General features: G+C 41.1%; 1 protein-coding gene across 3 annotated transcripts in view; it reads left to right on the forward strand.

Annotated features, from left to right (window-relative positions):
• The window catches only part of CNGB3 (cyclic nucleotide gated channel subunit beta 3), a 226,683-nt gene that overhangs the window by 82,147 nt on the left and 122,739 nt on the right, over positions 1–21,797 (forward strand). For 2 of the 3 annotated variants that reach the window (XM_073550539.1, XM_073550538.1), the window contains one exon: positions 1,667–1,789. The exons of the other annotated variant lie outside the window; for it this stretch is intronic. In XM_073550539.1, coding sequence (XP_073406640.1) covers positions 1,667–1,789 — 123 coding nt within the window. The remainder of the gene's footprint in view (positions 1–1,666; positions 1,790–21,797) is intronic. 3 annotated transcript variants of the gene reach the window in all.

The following is a 21,797-nucleotide window of genomic DNA, read 5'->3' on the forward strand; positions in this document are numbered from 1 at the left end:
CTTTAGGGAAAAACCCGGCCAAACATTAACCTGCTGGGAGAAACATATCTCCCATCCAGTAAAACACCCTTTACTGTACCACAAAACATACATGTATATACAGTATATATATATTTGCCATTATTTAATATCGAAATACAAATGAACTTTTATCTAGAAGGAGTCAAGTAATTTTTTAAGTTGGTGCCTAAGGGGTAACAAGGATCCATTGGTGGAATTTTAAAAACTTGAAAGCAGTGTAGTTAGTGGAAGATTGCTCCAGTTTTCAAGTATGGCCTCACAAAGAAAACGATCAGGGCAGAACCTGTAATACTTGTATATTAGAAAGTGCTACAAAACTATGTCCTCAACATGTGTGAAAATAACAATAGAGTGGCCAATACTTTTAAAAGGATGATGTCAGAAAATAATAACAACATAACTTAAAACCACCTGGTCATCCCCTGCACCCGGTGTTATATAGTTATGACATTTTTACTGTGTACGAGTGAACTCTGATGACAATCACTGGCACCAGCAATTATGCGTTTTCTGTGAGTCAGGGCAGTGGTCAGCCAAAACATCATCGTTGTAAGACAGCCAGCCAAGACCAGCGAGGACCATCAGTGGTGTGTCGCTGGTGCGGTGGGTGGATTTAACAGGTGAATAATGCTTATTTTGGATATTTTATAACATTTCCTGCTATTTGGCACTTTAAAAAAAAAATTCTGTTCAAACCTTTAAAAGGTTTGTGTTAGAGTAGATAAAAGGGTCTAGTTTTTCCATAAAGAGTGCCACTCTGTTAGTGGTATTTGGTATTACAGCACAGCCTGACTCATTTCAGTACAGCTTAAAAGGGTTGTCCGGTCTAAAATGACAAGTGTGCAGTCAATTCTCGGGTGTCAGCGCCAGGAATGGCGTTCACATGACTGCAAGTGTGCAACATGCACTCTGCCAGACAGAACACAACTAGACTGTTCCCGGTCTTGTGCAATACACTTGCAATGAACGGGACGGAAACAGTCTAGTTCTGGTTCTGGCCGGGAGTATACATACTGCATACTTGGGATCACTTGACCACCATTCCCGGTACCGTCATCTGGGATTTCTCGAGCAGTGTACACTATGGTAGAATTCTCTAGCCTGTAGTCACATTGGATGAATGCAGTAATGTCATATTAGACTGGACAACCTCTTTAAAGCAACCCTCTGTCCTGGCACTGAAAAGTAACTAATACTATGCATTTCTCACAAGAAAAACAGTGGAGATGTGGTTCAAGCTTACCTCTATCTTACGCCATGTCACTGCGGTGGCCAGATCGGGATACTTGAGATGGCTGTGGGTGTACCAGTTAGTGTAGATGATAGAAGTGTAGTCAGTTTTTCATCAGTGCCAGCATGGAGGGTTACTTTGACTTTAAAAAAGAACGTACTCTTACATAATTACTGCTTTTATTCTGACCCCAGACCCCATAAATTCCATCCTCAAAATGTGTTTCTACTAAGAAGTTGGCTTCTTCCATGCTGTTCTGCTGCATTATGAGAGAGTAATGCCAGTAATGGCTATTAACTAAATATATATTTTAACTAGTTAATAGTCAATACACTTTTACATTTCTTTCATAGGAAAATCTGAGAATACTACTTGATCCACATATCAGGTATCTCTTACTTTTTTATTTTTCAGCAGGACAGTGGCCACTAGATCACGGCTAGGTGTTCTCTTCAGGGTTCCACTGGTGATTAATTGCATGAAGGGGATATTGCACACACAAAGAAAACTTAAGCTAGGTGACTCTTCCAGGCATAGGTAAGATACTTGTATGTCAGTCATTGTCTAATTTAGCACATAAAACAGTAATACACCTGGTATCTGGGAACGTTGAATGTGTATTTTCTCTTGGTGGTTTTTAGAATAAATGTTGGTTGTTTCCATTCTTCTTGTTGATTGGTAAAGTTTAACTGTAACAATTCATAAAAATCGTGTACGTGAGGAATAACACTATTTCTGATCATTATTTGTCTTGTTTGTAAGACTTCCTCTAAGTTTTCCCTTTTATTGGTTTTAGCTCTAACTTTCAGTTGTTTCTGAGTTAGCGGGTAGAGAGTAGCTGCTATTATGTCTTCCATACACACCGCACACAAACATGAGGTTTCCTGCTCTCCTGTATCTATGTAGTCAGAAGAAGCAGCATCAGCATGGAGTACTGAGCAGTGCAGCTCTGAATCCAGCACTAGAAGCTGAAACATGCTTATGTGTGTCTCTCTACCCCAAGCTCCTTCCTCCTCGTCTCCCCGCCACTCTCTATAGACCTCTATAAGCAGCAATAATAATCTGATCTCTGAACTGATGTTTTGGGAAGTAAAATCAGAGTAAATAATTAGAGTATGCCATTAGGGGCAGAGGTGGAGGCTGGTAAGTGAAAAAACAGGTATTTTTCTGCTAAATTATATTGCAACTGTACTTACAATTTAATGTACCATTAATTTATGAATAAGAAAGTTAAGCTGAAGCAACTTTTTAATGGAGGATAACACAGTTTTACCCATTGGTATTGTCCTTTTTGATCATTCTTTGTCAAATCAGACTTTTTTTTAAGTCTATCACAGTAAAACCGTTCTGTGGGGATTTTTTTCTTACAGTATATTATTATTATTATTATTATTATTATAAGATCTGAACATCTTATTTATGTTAAATAATTTTTTTCATGCTGCCACCAAAAGGAGGAGTATACGCCCTATAAATGTACACCATTTCCATTTAACGCAATATTAAATTTATGAACGGCAGACAGACAGGGTTTAGCCTCAAAATGGAAATCCACGTCACTGCCATCAATGGAGGAAATCTGGGCAAGGGTAGACTCACATTTCATACGAAAGTTTTCTAGCTCCAGACTGCCAACGTGCCGATAAAACCCGACAAAGGTTGGGTCCTTAGCAAGCTATTAGATAGACATTATAACTTAAACCACATCTAACCATCAGCCATCTAACCTAAACGCTAATCTAATGCATAGAGATCTTGACTGTTAAGGGCCTGTCACACTAAGGCTAGTTTCACATTAGCGTTTTTTTGCGCAGCGCATCGGGCGCATAAAAAACGCAAAGAAAAACGCAAAACAAATGCGCGTTTTTTTAACGTCATGCGCACGCTGATGTGTAAAAAAAACGCAGCGTTGTTTGCGTTTTACATGCGTTTTTTGCATGCGTTGGCGTTTTTTATGCGCATGCGTTTTTAAGTGTGACGTTTTTTCCATTGTCTAGAGAACATTCTAGACTTGTTTAACTCAAAAACGCATGCGCAAAAAAACGCAAGCGTGCGCAAGACCATGCGCACGCATGCGTTCCCATAGGCTCCAATGTGGCGTTTTTGCGCATTCCGTGCGCAAGCGTGCGCATGCGTTTTTTTGACGAGACAGGGCGGAACCAAAAATGCAACATGTTGCGTCTGGCGCGCCTGGCGCAAAAGATAAAAAAACGCATGCGCACGAAAACGCAAGTATGCGCAAGACCATGCGCACGTCATGTTAAGTATAGGTGCGCAGTGCGCATGCGCACGGGTGCGCACGATGCGCTGCGCACAAAAGCGCTAATGTGAAACCAGCCTAAGCGATATCGCTAGCAATATCGCTATAACGTCACTGTTTTTTTTTACTTTATAGCGATATTGCTAGCGATATCGCTATGTCTGATACTTACCTCCGACCGCTCCCCCGCTGGTTATCGCTGATCGCGCGAGAACGTCCTGGACCATTTCTCATCGTCAGCTTCCTGCTGTGGAGACGAGCGATGCGTGGACGCGGGTGGAAGGACGTCAGGATCGCCTCGTCTGACAGGTAAGTAACGACCCCCGACCGCTGCTATGTCGCTGGTGAGATCTGCCTGTGTGGCAGCTAACTAGTGACCACTTAGCGATGTACCAGCGATCCTGACCACGTCATATCGCTGGTCAGGATCGCTGGTACATCGCTAAGTGTGACAGTACCTTTACACACGCAACTATAAACCCAATACCACTCTTACTTATGCTATTACAATGCATTTGAAACTAAATAATTACCGCATGATGAAAATCAGTTAATGTTTCATGGACCAATGTATACCTTTCCCTCTCACCCCACCCCCTTAGTTCATTTGAGCCCTAATTTTTGTACTACAGTTTTCCTTGATTCTTCCTTTTTTCTAGGAACCAAGTCATATGTGATGTACCTATTACTGATTCTACTATCTCTGTGCTGACTGTATGACTTGTATCGGTTTAAAATTCAATAAAAATTTATTGGTTAAAAAAATTAATAATAAATTTATATACAGTAGGCTTATGAGCTCCACCTAGATTCGGAGCTCTTCAACAGAAGAATTGACCCACCATTCATAAAATTTCTCTTTGAAAAGCTTTGGAGCTAGAAATAAAATTGTGACAAAATACAGAATTTACTTTAAAAGGGGCTGCCTGATACTTAGAGCCCTTTATAAATATCAATATCTAACCATAAAGGTGTTTTCCCACAAATAAAGTACATTTTAATTAATAGACATTGGAATAATAATTGGATGTGTGTAAATAAAATGTTCCTGTGCCGAGATAACCTTATAAATGTGCCCCTGCTGTGTACTGTGTAATGGCTGTGTCTGACCATGCGGGAATATGGTCTGATCATACCACAGGTCTTGGGCAGGGGAGGACTCACAAGAGTGTACAGACATTACAGCATCGGATCGCAGCTGATAATTTTTGTGAGGCAAAACATTTCCCTGCCCGTTTTTCAGCAATGTCTGTATCCTCTCTTTTGCTTCCTCCTCTTCCCAGGAGATATGGTATGATCAAACCAAATCATGTTCCTGTACAGTCAGACACAGCCATTACACAGTACACAGCAGGGGCTCATTCATAAGATTATCTCAGTGCAAGAGCATTTTTTTTTAATCACAGTCAATTGGGGAGCTTTAATGATTAAAATGTTGATCAAAATTAACTTACTTCATGAAAAAACTTTTTTAAGATTCTCTACTATTATCCCTATCCTGCTAATTCGTATATCTGTAATTTCTTTCTTTACTTCCTGTGATTTTTCATTTGAGGATGGTATCAAAAGATAAACTTCACAAGAAGGTAGCCTTGAAGTCACTTCGCCGCAGCTTTTATCATTCCACCTGAAACAGAATGTCACTAGGGGGCTACGCTGTGGTCATTTACCACTGCTTCTGTCACGGCCATCCCCGGATGATGTCCCGTTTCAGGAGGGTCATTTAGAAGTGACAGTATCATCAGTTGTAGCTGCCACACTTCTTCAGTCCTTGCTACTCTAAACTTTGATCACTATTGCCACACATCTTCTGTCCCCTCAGCCTGCATTTTTGGTTGCCACCTCCAATTTGCCTGCTTCTGACATCGCCATCTTTTTTTCTGAAATGAGACATCAGGGGACAGTGATAGAAGCAGGGTGAGTGATATCAGCACCGCCCCACAGCTTCTATCACCGTCTTTAAATTAACCACCACAAGAGGGTAGTGCTCACCCCACTTCTATTATCGCTCATTGATACCAATTTGTCTGGAAGTCCAGGGCAGAAATTGACCTGTTCTGCGGATTTAAAATCACAACATATCAATTTATGCTGCAGATTTTAACCCACATTTCAATCTTTGTTCCAAAAATTTCTTTGGCCAGTATGAGAAGACCAATACTATTAAAAAACTGAGATAGTTGGGGCCCTTGATGTTGATTTTGTCTTAGAGTTATGAGTTTGTAATTAAAGTAGATTTGTCATCTTTAACCCGTATTTGCACTTCAACATATATTTGTGGTTGTGGGAGCATGGAGTGGGCTCAGGAACTGAGGAAGGGTGTAGTGTTATACAGCCTCTGCTCTGATCACCATTAAGATGTGAAACACTGACAGCAGAATTTAACTATAAAAGAAATTGTTGTACGCCGTATAGTATGCCCTTAACCCCCCACACAGTGCAATTTCAGTGAGTTGATATGCTACCATGACATTTAGGGGTCTTCAAATGGCCTTCTGTTGCTGCTTTCTTCATATGTCTTTAAAGACCAGCCACAGGATGGAACATCAATGCTAGCTATGGCAAGCAGGTTTGCTGTGTCTATCAGCGTAGTGTCCAGAGGCTTGAGGTACTACCAGGAGACAGGCCAGTATACCAGGAGACTTGGAGGGTGCTGTAGGAGGGCAATAACCCAGCAGCAGGACCGCTACCTCAGCCTTTGTGCAAGGAGGAACAGGAGGAGCACTGCCAGAACCCTGCAAAATGACCTCCAGCAGGCCACAAATGTGCATGTGTCTGCACAAATGGTTAGAAACCGACTCCATGAGGATGGTCTGAGTGCCCAACGTCCACAGATGGGGATTGTGCTCACAGCCCAACACCATGCAGGATGCTTGGCATTTGCCACAGAACACCAGGATTGGGAAATTTGCCACTGGCACACTGTGCTCTTCACAGACGTGACAGAGTCTGGAGACGCTGTGGAGAGCGATCTGCTGCCTGCAACATCCTTCAGTATGACTGGTTTGGAAAACCCGAGCAACGAATATACTTGCTCATCACTAATAATAATCAGTTCAAAAAATAGGGGGCAGGTCACTGATGGATCAGTGACTTGTCATAAGCCATCAGTATGAATAACTAAGCAGAGAACCACATAAAGCCCCGTCCCGGAGCATGAGCATATCATTAACTCAAAACTGAAAATAAAGATTAATCAACAACCACAAGACGGATTTCATCACCCAGGTATCATTAATCACTGTAACGGTGCCAACATGACACTGTGTGTAGGTTACTGTGCACAATCCTGCTGTCAGGTTCCCTTTAAAGTAGCTCCAAAATGAATCTGCTATGAATCTAGGATAAACCAACATCTTATAATGAAGTCACCGTTTCTTACAAATTTCCAAGCTTTGTTCTAGATACTTGAGTCTAAAGTGAAATACATGCTTTGTGCTTAGATAAATGTTTTGTGGTCTGATCAATCATAATGACAAAAACATACCATATCCCAGCATAACTAAATTATACAGTAACTCAATTGACATCAGTTACCCATAAATATTAAAATGAGTAACATAAATTCTAGCGGCTATTGTTTAAAAGCAGAATGGCCATGGGAAATTAAGAGGCGAGAGGCTGATGCAATGAAATACATTTGCTGTCCATCAGACATTAAAAGAAAGAGTGTTTGGAATGAAAAATTAATTGGTACTTTAGTCGCGCTCCCTTTTCTCTTTCAATGTGTCTGGTGTAAAATTTGTAATTAACTTTTCAATCATTTTCTCATTTATTCTGGTACCTGGAATAGCATTTAATGTGCCGAAAATAGAGCGATATTTTTCCTAAGAGAGTTAAGGGATGGAGATTAGAGGATTCATCCTGTAGTGACTGACTGATTCCTTGCACTAAGCCGCCATTTCACGGCCTACAAAGAATTTAATAAAAAGAGAGAACTCCTTTGTAATGTGACCATCTCGATGAACAGAATTGACTTCGAGCACTTGAGAGGAATAATTGGCCTCGCTCTTTGTGCTATTTTCTCTCTTTTTTTATTCTTCTTAATATTAAACATGATCAAGGGCTTGAATGAAAGTGAATTTTAGTAGATGGCGCACACAATTATTAGTGAGTACGCATACTAGATATTTGTATCTAAATGGAAGATATCATTGGCCGCGATTTTCCAGAGTGGAGGAGACTAAATGAATCTTAAAGACAATGTATTAGAGGAAGAACCACATAAAGCTACAAAGCAACGGCATTTTTGCTAGGGATCCTGGCAGGATTGGATTTTGCTCCATGACGCTGCGGCCAGCGAGGTTCACCATGTAGTCCTACCTTTACAATGATTGCCATGTGCAGCCGAATACAATCTGAAATCAATGTGTTCACTTAAAGGAAATGTCCCCTGTTTTTTCCACGTTGTTTCATAAATTGGGGAAGGCCATATAGTAGATATTAGACATACTTCTATACTGTATAAACAGTACATAGGGTGTGTGTAAAAAGAATATGAGCTAGGCTAGGGTCATGCTCTAGTCTTCCATAAGAAAACAACTCAGCAAAAATATCAGTATCATAGTTAATTACTAATAATCAGAAAGGGTAATGATACTGCAATATTGGACATGAATAGGAACTGATCGTAAAATACTTAACAGCGGACAAAGAGAAAAACAAACGATCACACAGTCCATATTATATGCAAAGGTAAAAAATCATTTTATTAATTTAATGGACAAAATTAGAGGTACAGTTGACAACATCAACATGTGCTAACAGCTCAAAACAGTGGGACACCAATGTGGTGACTGGAACAACCCCACAAAATTATAATAATTTAGTGGTAAAAACCAAATGATTTAATAAACATTCCCCCAGGAAAAACTCCCAAAAGTAAATGGTATGAGACTGAATAATTCAATTTAAATCATTGCCAACACTCCTATAAGACTCTAGGAACATAGTCATAAATAACTCCCATTAACACCGATGGCAACACAGTTATAGTCATAGCTTCACATATAGTGACAGAATGAAAAAATAAATAAATGAACATACCAATAGTGCTTTCACTGATTATCCGGGAAGCCCAGAGGAAAGGTGGGGGCCTGTCAGAACACAAGCGTCACCCCAACGCGCGTTTCAGCAAAGCCTTCGTCAGGGGGCATGCCTTGTAGCATAGTGAGGCTTTTAACCCCTTCCTGACATCCGACGTACTATCCCGTCCATGGGACCTGGGCCCCTATGCCCATGGACGGGATAGTACGTCTCAGCGATCAGCGGCGCCCACGTGGTTATCACAGCTGACACCCGGCACAATGTGTCAGGGGCGATCACGGACCGCCCCCGACACGTTAACCCCTTGCACACCGCGATCAAACATGATCGCGGTGTACCGGGAGTTAAAGGGAAGCATCGGCAGGGAGGGGGATCCCTCCGTGCTTCCCTGAGCCCCCCACGGCAGCGCAATGTGCAGCGCTGCTGCGGGGGGCTCCTTTCCTGCAGGCCCCCGAAGCCCTATAAAACTGTCCCATTAGTTAACCCCTTTAGCGAACCCCTTAAAAAATAAAAATAAAAAACGAAGCAAAAAATAATGATTTATTATCATACCGCCAAACAAAAAGTGTAATAACGCGCGATCAAAAAGACGCATATAAATATCTATGGTACCGCTGAAAACGTCATCTTGTCCCACAAAAAACGAGCCACCACACAGCATCATCAGCGAAAAAATAAAAAAGTTATAGCTCGCAGAATAAAGCGATGCAAAAATAATTATTTTTTATATAAAAGTTTTCATTGCATAAAACCGACAAAACATAAAAAAAGACCTAAATGAGGTATCGCTGTAACCATACTGGCCCGAAGAATAAAACCGCTTTATCAATTTTACCGCACGCGGAACGGTGTAAACGCACTCCCCCAAAAGAAATTCATGAAGCGATGGTTTTTGTTCATTCTGCGTCCCAAAAATCGGAATAAAAAGCGATCAAAAAATGTCACGTGCCCGAAAATGGTACCGATAAAAATGTCAACTCGTCCCGCAAAAAATAAGACCTCACATGACTCGGTGGGTCAAAATACGGAAAAATTATAGCTCTCAATATGTGGTGATGCAAAAACTATTTTTACAATAAAAAGCGTCTTTTAGCGTGCGACAGCTGCCAAACATAAAAACCGCCATAAATAGTAAATCAAACCCCCCGTTATCACCCCCTTAAGTTAGGGAAAAATAATAAAATAAAAAAAATGTATTTATTTCCATTTTTCCATTAGGGTTAGGGCTAGGGTTGGGCTAGGGTTAGGGTTAGGGTTAGGGCTAGGGTTAGGGCTAGGGTTAGGGCTTGGGTTAGGGCTAGGGTTAGGGTTAGGGCTGAGATTAGGGTTAGGGGTGTGTTGGGGTTCGGATTGGAGTTAGAATTGGGGGTTTCCACTGTTTGGGCACATCAGGGGCTCTCCAAATGCAACATTGCGTCTGATCTCAATTCCAGCCAATTCTGAGTTGAAAAAGTCATATGGTGCTCCTTCCCTTCCAAGCTCTGCCATGCGCCCAAACAGTCTTTTACCCCCACATGTAGGGTATCAGCCTACTCATGACTAATTGCAAAACAATTTTTGGGGTCCAATTTCTCCTGTTACCCTTAGGAAAATAAAAAATTGGGGGCAAAAATATCATTTTTGTGGAAAAAAATGATTTTTTTATTTTCACGTCCGAGCGTTATAAACTTCTGTGAAGCACTTGGGGGTTCAAAGTGCTCACCACACATCTAGATAAGTTCCGTGGGGGGGTCTAGTGTCCAAAATGGGGTCACTTGTTGGGAGTTTCAATAGTTTAGGTACATCAGGGGCTCTCCAAACGCACATGACACCCGCAGACCACTCCATCAAAGTCTGCATTCCAAAACGTCACTGCTTCCCTTTCCGAGCCCCGACGTGTGTCCATACAGTAGTTTTCTCCCACATATGGGGTGTCAGCGTACTCATGACAAATTGGACAACAACTTTTGGGGTCCAATTTCTCCTGTTACCCTTGGGAAAATGAAAAAATTGGGGACTAATTGATCATGTTTGTGGAAAAAATGCGATTTTTTTATTTTCATGCCCGGTCATTATAAACTTCTGTGAAGCCCTTGGGGGTTCAAAGTGCTCACTACACATCTAGATAAGTTCCTTAGGGGTTCTCGTTTCCAAAATGGGGTCATTTGTGGGTGTTTCCACTGTTTAGGTACATTAGGGGCTCTCCAAAGGCAACATGACACCCGCAGACCATTCCATCAAAGTCTGCATTCCAAAACGTCACTACTTCCCTTCTGAGCCCTGACGTGTGTCCATACAGTAGTTTTCTCCCACATATGGGGTGTCAGCGTACTCAGGACAAATTGGACAACAACTTTTGGGGTTCAATTTCTCCTGTTACCCTTGGGAAAATAAAAAAATTGGGGACTAATTGATCATGTTTGTGGAAAAAATACGATTTTTTTATTTTCATGTCCTGGCATTATAAACTTCTGTGAAGTCCTTGGGGGTTCAAAGTGCTCACCTCACATCTAGATAAGTTCCTTATGGGGTCTAGTTTTCAAAATGGGGTCATTTGTTGGGGGTTTCCACTGTTTAGGTACATTAGGGGCTCTCCAAAGGCAACATGACACCCGCAGACCATTCCATCAAAGTCTGCATTCCAAAATGTCACTACTTCCCTTCCGAGCCCTGACGTGTGTCCATACAGTAGTTTTCTCCCACATATGGGGTGTCAGCATACTCAGGACAAATTGGACAACAACTTTTGGGGTTCAATTTCTCCTGTTACCCTTGGGAAAATAAAAAAATTGGGGACTAATTGATCATGTTTGTGGAAAAAATACGATTTTTTTATTTTCATGCCCTGGCATTGTAAACTTCTGTGAAGCCCTTGGGGGTTCAAAGTGCTCACCTCACATCTAGATAAGTTCCTTAGGGGGTCTAGTTTTCAAAATGGGGTCATTTGTGGGGGATTTCCACTGTTTAGGTACATTAGGGGCTCTCCAAAGGCAACATGACACCCGCAGACCATTCCATCAATGTCTGCATTCCAAAACATCACTACTTCCCTTCCGAGCCCCGACGTGTGCCCATACAGTAGTTTTCTCCCACATATGGGGTATCAGCATACTCAGGACAAATTGGACAACAACTTTTGGGGTCCAATTTCTCCTGTTACCCTTGGGAAAATAAAAAAAATGGTGACTAAAAGATCATGTTTGTGGAAAAAATACGAATTTTTTATTTTCACGCCCGGGCGTTATAAACTTCTGTGAAGCACTGGGGGGTTCAAAGTGCTCACCACACATCTAGATAAGTTCCTTGGGGGGTCTAGTTTACAAAATGGTGTCATTTGTGGGGGGTTTCCACTGTTTAGGTACATCAGGGGTTTTCTAATCGCGACATGGTGTCCGATCTCAATTCCAGCCAAAAACGTCAAATGGCGCTGCTTCCCTTCCGAGCTCTGCCATGCACCCAAATAGTGGTTTACCCCCACATGTGGGGTATCGGCGTACTCAGGACAAATTGCACAATAACTATTAAGGTGCTGTTACCCTTGGAAAAATAAGAATTGAGGGTGAAAAGATCATTTTTGTGGAAAAAATATGATTTTTTAATTGTACGGCTTTATGTTATAAACTTCTGTGAAGCCCTTGGGGGTTCAAAGTTCTCACCACACATCTAGATAAGTTCCTTAGGGGGTCTAGTTTGCAAAATGGTGTCATTTGTGGGGGGTTTCCACTGTTTTGGTACATCAGGGGTTTTCCAATCGTGACATGATGTCCGATCTCAATTCCAGCCAAAAACATCAAATGGCGCTGCTTCCCTTCCGAGCTCTGCCATGCGCCCAAATAGTGGTTTACCCCCACATGTGGGGTATCAGCATACTCAGGACAAATTGCAAAATTACTTTTAGGGTCCTGTTACCCTTGGGAAAATAAAAATTGGGGTGAAAAGATCATTTTTGTGGAAAAAATATGATTTTTTAATTGTACCGCTGTACGTTATAAACTTCCGTAAAGCCCTTGTGGGTTCAAAGTTCTCACCACATATCTAGATAAGTTCCTTGGGGGGTCTAGTTTCCAAAATGGGGTCACTTGTAGGGGGTTTCCACTGTTTAGGTACATCAGGGACTCTCCAAACGTGACATGGCGTCCGATCTGAATTCCAGCCAATTTTGCATTGAAAAAGTCAAACGGCGCTCCTTCCATTCTGAGCTCTGCCATGCGCCAAAACAGTCGATCCCCCCCACAAATCAGGTATCATCGTACTCAGGACAAATTGCACAATAACTTTTGCAGTCCAATTTTTCCTGTTACCCTTGGTAAAATAAAAAAAATTGAACCTGAAGTATTTTTTTTGTGAAAAAAAGTTAGATGTTCATTTCTTTTTAAATATTCAAAAAAATTCCTGTGACGCACCTAATGGGTTAATAAACTTCTTGAATGTGGTTTTGAGCACCTTAAGGGGTGCAGTTTTTAGAATGGTGTCACTTTTGGGTATTTTCTATCATATAGACCCCTCAAAGTGGCTTCAAATGTGATGTGGTCCTAAAAATAAAATGGTGTTGTAAAAATGAGAAATCGCTGGTCAACTTTTAACCCTTATAACTTCCTAACAAAAAAAAATTTTGGTTCCAAAATTGTGCTGATGTAAAGTAAATATGTGGGAAATGTTAGTTATCAAGTTTTTTGTGTGCCGTATCTCTGTGATTTAAGGGCATAAAAATTCAAATTTGGAAAATTGCGAAATTTTCAAAATTTTTGCCAAATTTCTGTTTTTTTCACAAATAAACGCAAGTTATTTGAATGAAATTTTACCACTAACATGAAGTACAATATGTCACGAGAAAACAATGTCAGAATCACCGGGATCCATGGAAGCATTCCAGAGTTATGACCTCATAAAAGTACAGTGGTCAGAATTGTAAAAATTGGCCCGGTCATGAACGTGCAAACCACCCTTGGGGGTGAAGGGGTTAAAAAGGAAGCTGGAACCAATCGAATGCAAACCGGAAGTGTTTCAACAAATTAACATGTTGCCAAGGCAACATTCACAGTGGGCACTCTCACCTCGTCAACCCGGGATATACCGGGATTTTCCACACGGTAACATCTCACCAGGGACCCAGGAGGAGAACAGACTTGGAGGGGAGCCCAATATATAATAAAATATGTATCTCCGGTGAGCCGTAACGGGTGCATGTGCACTCGGAATCACTCATATGAATGGCTACATCCGCATCAAGCGAGGGAGGAGCCGAGCCACAAATCATGTGACACGGCAACTGACCGACCCATGGAGACACCGAGAACAGTCAGACATAAGGGGTACGAGGCGCATGCGCACCTGGCCACCGGCATTGAATCAATAAATGACAACAGGCATCTACTTACATGTGAATAGAGGTATAAATACCGCAAAAAAAATAAATATACTATAATAAACGGGCAGTTATAATATAGCCGTCACTGGGCTCAAATAAACAATATACCATGATGATAGATTAAATATCTCATATATTGTATACGGATATAATTAGCTCCAGTGACATGATATTGACTACACAAAATCATACAATAATATAAATAATACATAAAAAATCTAAGATCATATGCACATGTAAATAGAGTTTTAATAAATATAAATAGTCAAAAAAACGACCAACTATCAGCAATATGAATAGTTAAAATCATAAAATAATGAAAACAAGAGCTGATATAACGCAGATGGTAATAGACTCAAAACCGCCTTTTAGAGTCACAAAATGGGAACAAAACTGATCTGCTCGTTCAACCCCCTCGGATGCATGGTGTTCAAAGTCCAAATCCAGCGGGACTCCAGCTGAGCCAGTCTCTGCGATACCCTCCCCCCACGGATAGTGGCATCGATAGAATCGATGCCCCTAACCCGGAGCAAGGAGGCATCACAGGCATGACACAACCGGAAGTGCCATGGTATGGTTTTAAGGGAGGATGCATCCTCGTGGTCAATGGCCGCTAAAATCCCCCAAACATGTTCCCTACTTTAAAAGGACGTGTAGTTAACCCGACATAAATGAGTCCACAAGGACATGTAGCAAAATATACAACATTACGGGTATTACATGTAATGTGTTTCTCAATATGATATGTTTTTGATTTGTCGGCATTATAGAAGGTATTACATCTTTCTATGTTAGGGCAAGCAACACATCGACCATACCTCACGTCATGATTTATTATATGAATCGTCGATTAGACAGACTGATGGCAAAGTAAGGTTTGTTACAGATTATCATGCCCAATCTGCTCGTGTGAGAGAAGCCTTGACAAAATCATAGCCCATTTTGAGGGCTGATCCAGTTCTCTCGAAATATATTACTGAGAGACCAGCAATCTCTACTAGGCGCGCCAAGAATTTGCGTGACCTTTTGGTAAGAAGTCACTACATAGGCAATTCTAAGCCAACATTTTTAGATGTCAGAGTCCAGAAGGGTGGATGCATTCCTTGTGGTCGATGTGTCGCTTGCCCTAGCATAGAAAGATGTAATACCTTCTATAATGCCGACAAATCAAAAACATATCATACTGAGAAACACATTACATGTAATACCCGTAATCTAATATATAAAGCTCAAAGTGTGTGTGTGTGTATGTATGTGTGTGTGTATGTATGTGTGTGTGTATGTCCGGGATAGGCATCCGCACCGTCGCAGCTACAGCCACAAAATTTGGCACAGTCGCACGTCTGGACCCCGAGAGCGTCCTAAGCTATGTTGTGAGGCGAAATTTTAACCCCGCGTGTTCCAATTCACCAAGCAAATTTTCCCCCATCTACATACTGAAGAAAAAGTGTGTGCATGTCAAGCCCCGCCCCTCATTATGATGTCATAATGCCCCTATTTGCATACTGGGGAAACAGTGTGTGCGTATCAAGCCCCGCCCCTCATTATGATGTCACAATGGTTGCCATGGCGACGCTGATGTCATCATAGGTTGCAAGCCCTGCCGCCGCTCATTATGATGTCATAATGGTTGACTATGGGATGGAGGATGTGTGATGGGTATATGGGCACTGGACTATGGGATGTAGGATATGTATGACGGGTATATGGGCACGGGACTATGGGATGGAGGATGTGTGATGGGTATATGGGCACTGGACTATGGGATGGAGGATATGTATGATGGGTATATGGGCATGGGACTATGAGATGAAGGATGTATGATGGGTATATGGACACTCGACTATGGGAAGGAGGATATGCATGACGGGTATATGGGCACGGGACTATGGGATGGCGGATATGTATGATGGGTATATGGGTACGGGACTATGGGATGGAGGATATATATGATGGGTATATGGACATGGGACTATGGGATGGAGGATATGTATGATGGGTATATAGGCACGGGACTATGGGATGGAGGATATGTATGATGGGTATATGGGCATGGGACTATGAGATGAAGGATGTATGATGGGTATATGGGCACTCGACTATGGGATGGAGGATATGTATGATGGGTATATGGGCACGGGACTATGGGAAGGAGGATAATTATAATTTGCTATAACTAACCACAGTTAGTTACTATGCCCGGGCAGCGCCGGGCTCTTCAGCTAGTGTTGTATATTTTGCCACATGTCCTTGTGGACTCATTTATGTCGGGTTAACTACATGTCCTTTTAAAGTACATGTTAGGGAACATGTTTGGGGGATTTTAGCGGCCACAGACCACGAGGATGCATCCTCCCTTAAAACCATACCGCGGCACTTCCGGTTGTGCCATGCCTGTGATGCCTCCTTGCTCCGGGTTAGGGGCATCGATTCTATCGATGCCACTATCCGTGGGGGGAGGGTATCGCAGAGACTGGCTCAGCTGGAGTCCCGCTGAATTTGGACTTTGAACACCATGCATCCGAGGGGGTTGAACAAGCAGATCAATTTTGTTCCCATTTTGTGACTCTAAAAGGCGGTTTTGAGTCTATTACCATCTGCGTTATATCAGCTCTTGTTTTTATTATTTTATGATTTTAACTAATTCCTTTTTCACTTCTTAGGATCGCTAGTTCTCTCTTGGCCTTCATTCCGGTCTATCTTCTTCCTATGATGTGTTCCATGAAGATTAACTGTCTTTTGCGATGTTCATGTTACAGTGTATACTAGTGCTCGTGTATATGTCAGTCATGTATATAATTAATTGATTCTTCTTCATTCATGTATTGATACTTTGCATTATGTCTGTTTTATGCACGAGTATTCATATTGCTGATAGTTGGTCGTTTTTTTGACTATTTATTATTATTAAAACTCTATTTACATGTGCATATGATCTTAGATTTTTTATGTATTATTTATATTATTGCCCTGTATGATTTTGTGCAGTCAATATGTCACTGGAGCTAATTATATCTGTATACATTATATAAGATATTTAATCTATCATCATGGCATAATGTTTATTTGAGCCCAGTGACGGCTATATTATAACTGCCCGTTTATTATAGTATATTTCATCTTTTTGCGGTATTTATACCTCTATTCACATGTAAGTAGATGCCTGTTGCCATTTATTGATTCAGTGCCGGTGGCCAGGTGCGCATGCGCCTCTTACCCCTTATGTCTGACTATTCTCGGCGTCTCCATGGATCGGTATTTTGCCGTGTCACATGATTTATGGCTCAGCTCCTCCCTCCCTCGACGCGGATGCAGCCATTCATATGAGTGATTCCGAGTGCGCATGCGCCCATTACGGCTCACCGGAGATACATATTTTATTATATATTGGGCTCCCCTCCGGGCTGTTCTCCTCCTGGGTTCCTGGTGAGATGCTACCGTGGGGAAAATCCCGGTATATCCCGGGCTGACGCAGTGAGAGTGCCCGCTGTGGATGTTGCCCTGGCAACATGTTAATTTGTTGTAACACTTCCGGTTTGCGTCCGATTGGTTCCAGCTTCCTTTTTAAACCCCTCACTACACTACAAGGCACGCCCCCTGACAAAGACTTTGCCGAAACGCGCGTCGGGGTGACGCTTGTGTGCTGACTGGGCCCCACCTTTCCCCTGGGCTTCCCGGATAATCAGTGAAAGCACTATTGGTATGTTCATTTATTTATTTTTTCATTCTGTCACTATATGTGAAGCTATGACTATGACTGTGTTGCGATCGGTGTTAATGGGAGTTATTTATGACTATGTACCTAGAGTCTTATAGGAGTGTTGGCAATGATTTAAATTGAATTATTCAGTCTAATACCATTTACTTTTGGGAGCTTTTCCTGGGGGAATGTTTATTAAATCATTTGTTTTTTACCACTGAATTATTTATTATAATTTTGTGGGGTTGTTCCAGTCACCACATTGGTGTCCCACTGTTTTGAGCTGTTAGCACATGTTGATGTTGTCACCTGTAACTGTAATTTTGTCCATTAAATTAATAAAATGATTTTTTACCTTTGCATATAATATGGACTGTGTGATCATTTGTTTTTCTCTTTGTCCGCTGTCTAGTCTTCCATACTAGAGAATCAAGTCGATTATACTAATCACAGTTTGATCAAAGTGTGATCATATTATGATCGGAGGAGGAGATGGAGAAAAGGTCTCCATCTTCACCATTCTGTCAGTCGGTGAAAATTGGACTGCGCTAAGATGTCATCCAAGTGCAGTCCTTTGTTTTCCATGTACTCATTGACTTGCATGTGCAAGTGTGAATCGCATATAGGATCAAACTCCGGCATGCAGAGAATTTTTACCCAGACCGTCTCTGACTGAGGAAAAAATCAGACATGTGCAGGGCTCCATAGAATAACATTATTCTGAGTTTGTCAGACAACACTAGGACCGATAGACAATCATCTGCATGAGCCCTAAATGGTAATTGATATATTAGTAGATTATTACAGAATTCAGCATCTTCTCATAGACCATGGAGATACAGATGAGAGACATACAAAACCTACTGTAATCTCTGTACAACATTACCCTGCCATTCTAAAATGGTTAAAATTGTAAAATGCTTGTGAAAACCAGTGACTTTGCAATTTACCTTGGAGGAGTTATCCACTACTAGGACAACCTCCTCTTAAACTTCATGTTCAGACCCCCAAAAAATAATAAAGCCTATATTCCCCTTCCATACTGATGTCGTTCCCGCGGTGTCGGCACTTGCTCTCCCTGGGCTGTGATGCGGTGTTGTCACATGTGACTCCGACGTCCAATCAGCACTGGCGTCACTATCTCTGCCTTCGGACAAATTGAACATGAAGAGGAAGTCAGAGATCAGCTGCAGCCTGGACTTCCTCTTCATGTTCAGTTTGTCCGAAGGCAGAGAGAGTGGCGCCTGTGCTGATTGGGTGGCACGTATCATGTGTCGACACCTCGGGAACGGAGTCGGCACGGGTGGTGAGAAAAGGTTTTATTATTTTATCAGGGTCTAACATTTTGTTTAAGAAGTGGTCTTTGTAGTGAACAATCACTTTAATTAAAATTCCTCACCATTATCAAGAATAGAAGTTTTAATTCCATTGTTGTCTGCTCGTTGCCTACGGTACCAGCCAATTTCTACATAATATGAGAGTGGCCAGTTTCCTAGACAAGGAGCGCATGTCCACAAGCTTTTGCTGTACAGCCAGAAAGTGCTTCTCTGAAACAGGTCAGATTGCTTGATCCAGCCAGTTTCATTGCCCTTATGCTACTCCCATGCTACAGATGCACTGCTGCCTCTGTCAGCAGCATCAGAATGTGCATTGTTCAGTCCAGCAGTGTGACCATTGTGCTGGTTTGACAGGTCACCGCACCGTCCAATAACCCGAAGCAAGCAGGAAGCCAGGAGGCAGAGGAGCAGTGTGTATCCGAATTCAAAAGTTGAGAACAACCTTCTGAGATGTTTCTATCCAATAATGAAGATATACATCACGGCTGAGTGCTAGATGGAAAAATTACTTTTTCTGTCTCCTCCGCACCTGTGCTTTAATTTTATTATGCGAGACAATCGGAGAACCAAGTCCTGACATGCAGCTCACCCTCATAACCGCAGAATGTGAGGCTCTAGAGTCCTGCAGAGCAGACGCAGAAACCTGACGCCTAACAGAGGCCACACCCCAGCTTGCACAGAATGCAAAAATACAAAGAAAAAACACAAAAATTTAGCTTGTTTTTTTGGCTCATTTTGTTTTTTGTAGGTTTTGTATGTTTTATGGCCGATGTGAACATGTGTTTTTGTGCTGCATGTATACCAACTTAAACCAAGCGCAATTTTTGTGTTTTTTTTTAATGGGATTGACCTAGTTGATAATCCTTCTGACCCCACTAAACCAGTATCAGAACTTTGTATTAAAAAGTCAATAATTTAATTATTGCTAACAATACAACAAGTTCTGGAATCAGATCTCTCAGGTGTATCATCCGAAATTAAGACTACTAACAGTAGGATGGTCAAAAATGAAACAAACATCGTGGATCTTAAACATAGTAATGAAGAATAGGCTGCCTTTAAATCACAGATTGCTAACTCACAGGACTGGTCATCAGGGATGCAGAAATCTTACAATTTCCTGTCCAGGTGAAGGCCCACAGCTACTAAACCAACTCAATATTAAACCCTAATTAAGGTAAATATAAAGGTTAATATATTCTCATAACTGATTGGATTATAACTTTGAGCTATCACGTTGGAATACAATTTGGTATAGAAAGAACACCGTGAGCACAACTCAAGATGGTGCTAAGGTTAGGTTCCCAAACCGTTAAAGCAACAAATATGAACCTAGCACTCAACTTAAAGGTATTTGTAAGGCGGTTTATTGTAGTACACGAAAAAAGACGTTTCGGTCAATGTGACCTTCTTCAGTTACGTGTGGTATATAGATTGTGTAGAGCTTATAGGCATCTATCAGAAAGGACGATGGTGCTTTAGGCATTGAGGAGAATGAACTCTCTAAGGTAATGAGCTTGTCAGTATATAGGAGAGGGGCAAACGTGCCTCCAATGCGGTGTCTAAGCTCATTACCTTAGAAAGATCATTCTCCTCAATGCCTAAAGCACCATCGTCCTTTCTGATAGATGCCTATAAGCTCTACACAATCTATATACCACACGTAACTGAAGAAGGTCACATTGACCGAAACGTCTTTTTTCGTGTACTACAATAAACCGCCTTACAAATACCTTTAAGTTGAGTGCTAGGTTCATATTTGTTGGAATACAATTTGGTGACAGAATTTGTAGCCATGGGTATAATTTCAAACATTTCCTTGTTCGTCTTCAAAATCGAACTTTTTTGTCTCAAGTCGAATTATACTTCGACCCAGGCAAAAGTACACAGGAATAAATGCAAAGTTACTTATGTTTGTTTTTCTTATACTAGCATGCTTTTCCTTCTTGTTCAATATGAGGTAATCCATATAATTTATACTACATTTTGAAAATTGCTTCATTTAAACTATCATTTTACTGTACGCTTACCTTTTCTGGTGTCCTTACAAGTTCTTTCTTATCCTTTCCTCGTTTTCTTTCCCCCTTTTACCCTATTAAAGTTATCCTTTCCTTCTCTTTCTCCCCTCCTTTTCCCTTACCTTTTGCCTCTTGTTCCTAATGTTTGTAAATTAAAATATCCTTGCGTGAATTGTGTCCCCATTCCCTTCAGAAAACAATAAAAATAATCTGATAAAATGTTAATAATGCAGACACAGGAGAAGAAGATCAAAATTGCCAATAAATGGTTCGGCTGGGATGCCTTTTTATCCTCCCCATTATAAAGGTTTATCTTAAGATGACCCATCTTCATTCTGATCCTCTCACACCTCAACTTTACTAATTGTTATAAGTCCATTAAGTCTACCCATAGATTCCCTTTTCTATTTCACTCGACATCTATCTTCTCTTTGTCTCCCCCCATATCCCATTTTTTTACTTCCTCTCTATGATCATTACCTTCCCTAGATTTCAATTTCCCAGCCTTTTTGTTTCAAACTTGGGGCGACCCTTGGTTCTCCTTAATCAGTTTCTTTTTGTTATACATTTCAGGCTACTTTTTTTTTTTTTTTTTTTTTGCACCATTATACCATGGAAGGTATTGTTCTTTTCAAATATCTTATCACTACTGATGCTTGCTTACATACATTGCTCTTTCTTTGTATGTTGAAAAAACAATGCAAATTTTACACTGTTTATACTGTTTTGTATAATATATATTTTATTAATAGTGAGTGAGTAGATTTACACAGACTGCGCCTGCTACTTTTTTATATTATTTATAGCTACAGTGTAGCACCGGTGCCAAAATACTTT

Source organism: Dendrobates tinctorius, unplaced genomic scaffold (assembly GCF_039654945.1).
Source record: "Dendrobates tinctorius isolate UK_male_01 unplaced genomic scaffold, ASM3965494v1 ptg000165l, whole genome shotgun sequence".
In the NCBI taxonomy this organism is placed as follows: domain Eukaryota; kingdom Metazoa; phylum Chordata; class Amphibia; order Anura; family Dendrobatidae; genus Dendrobates; species Dendrobates tinctorius.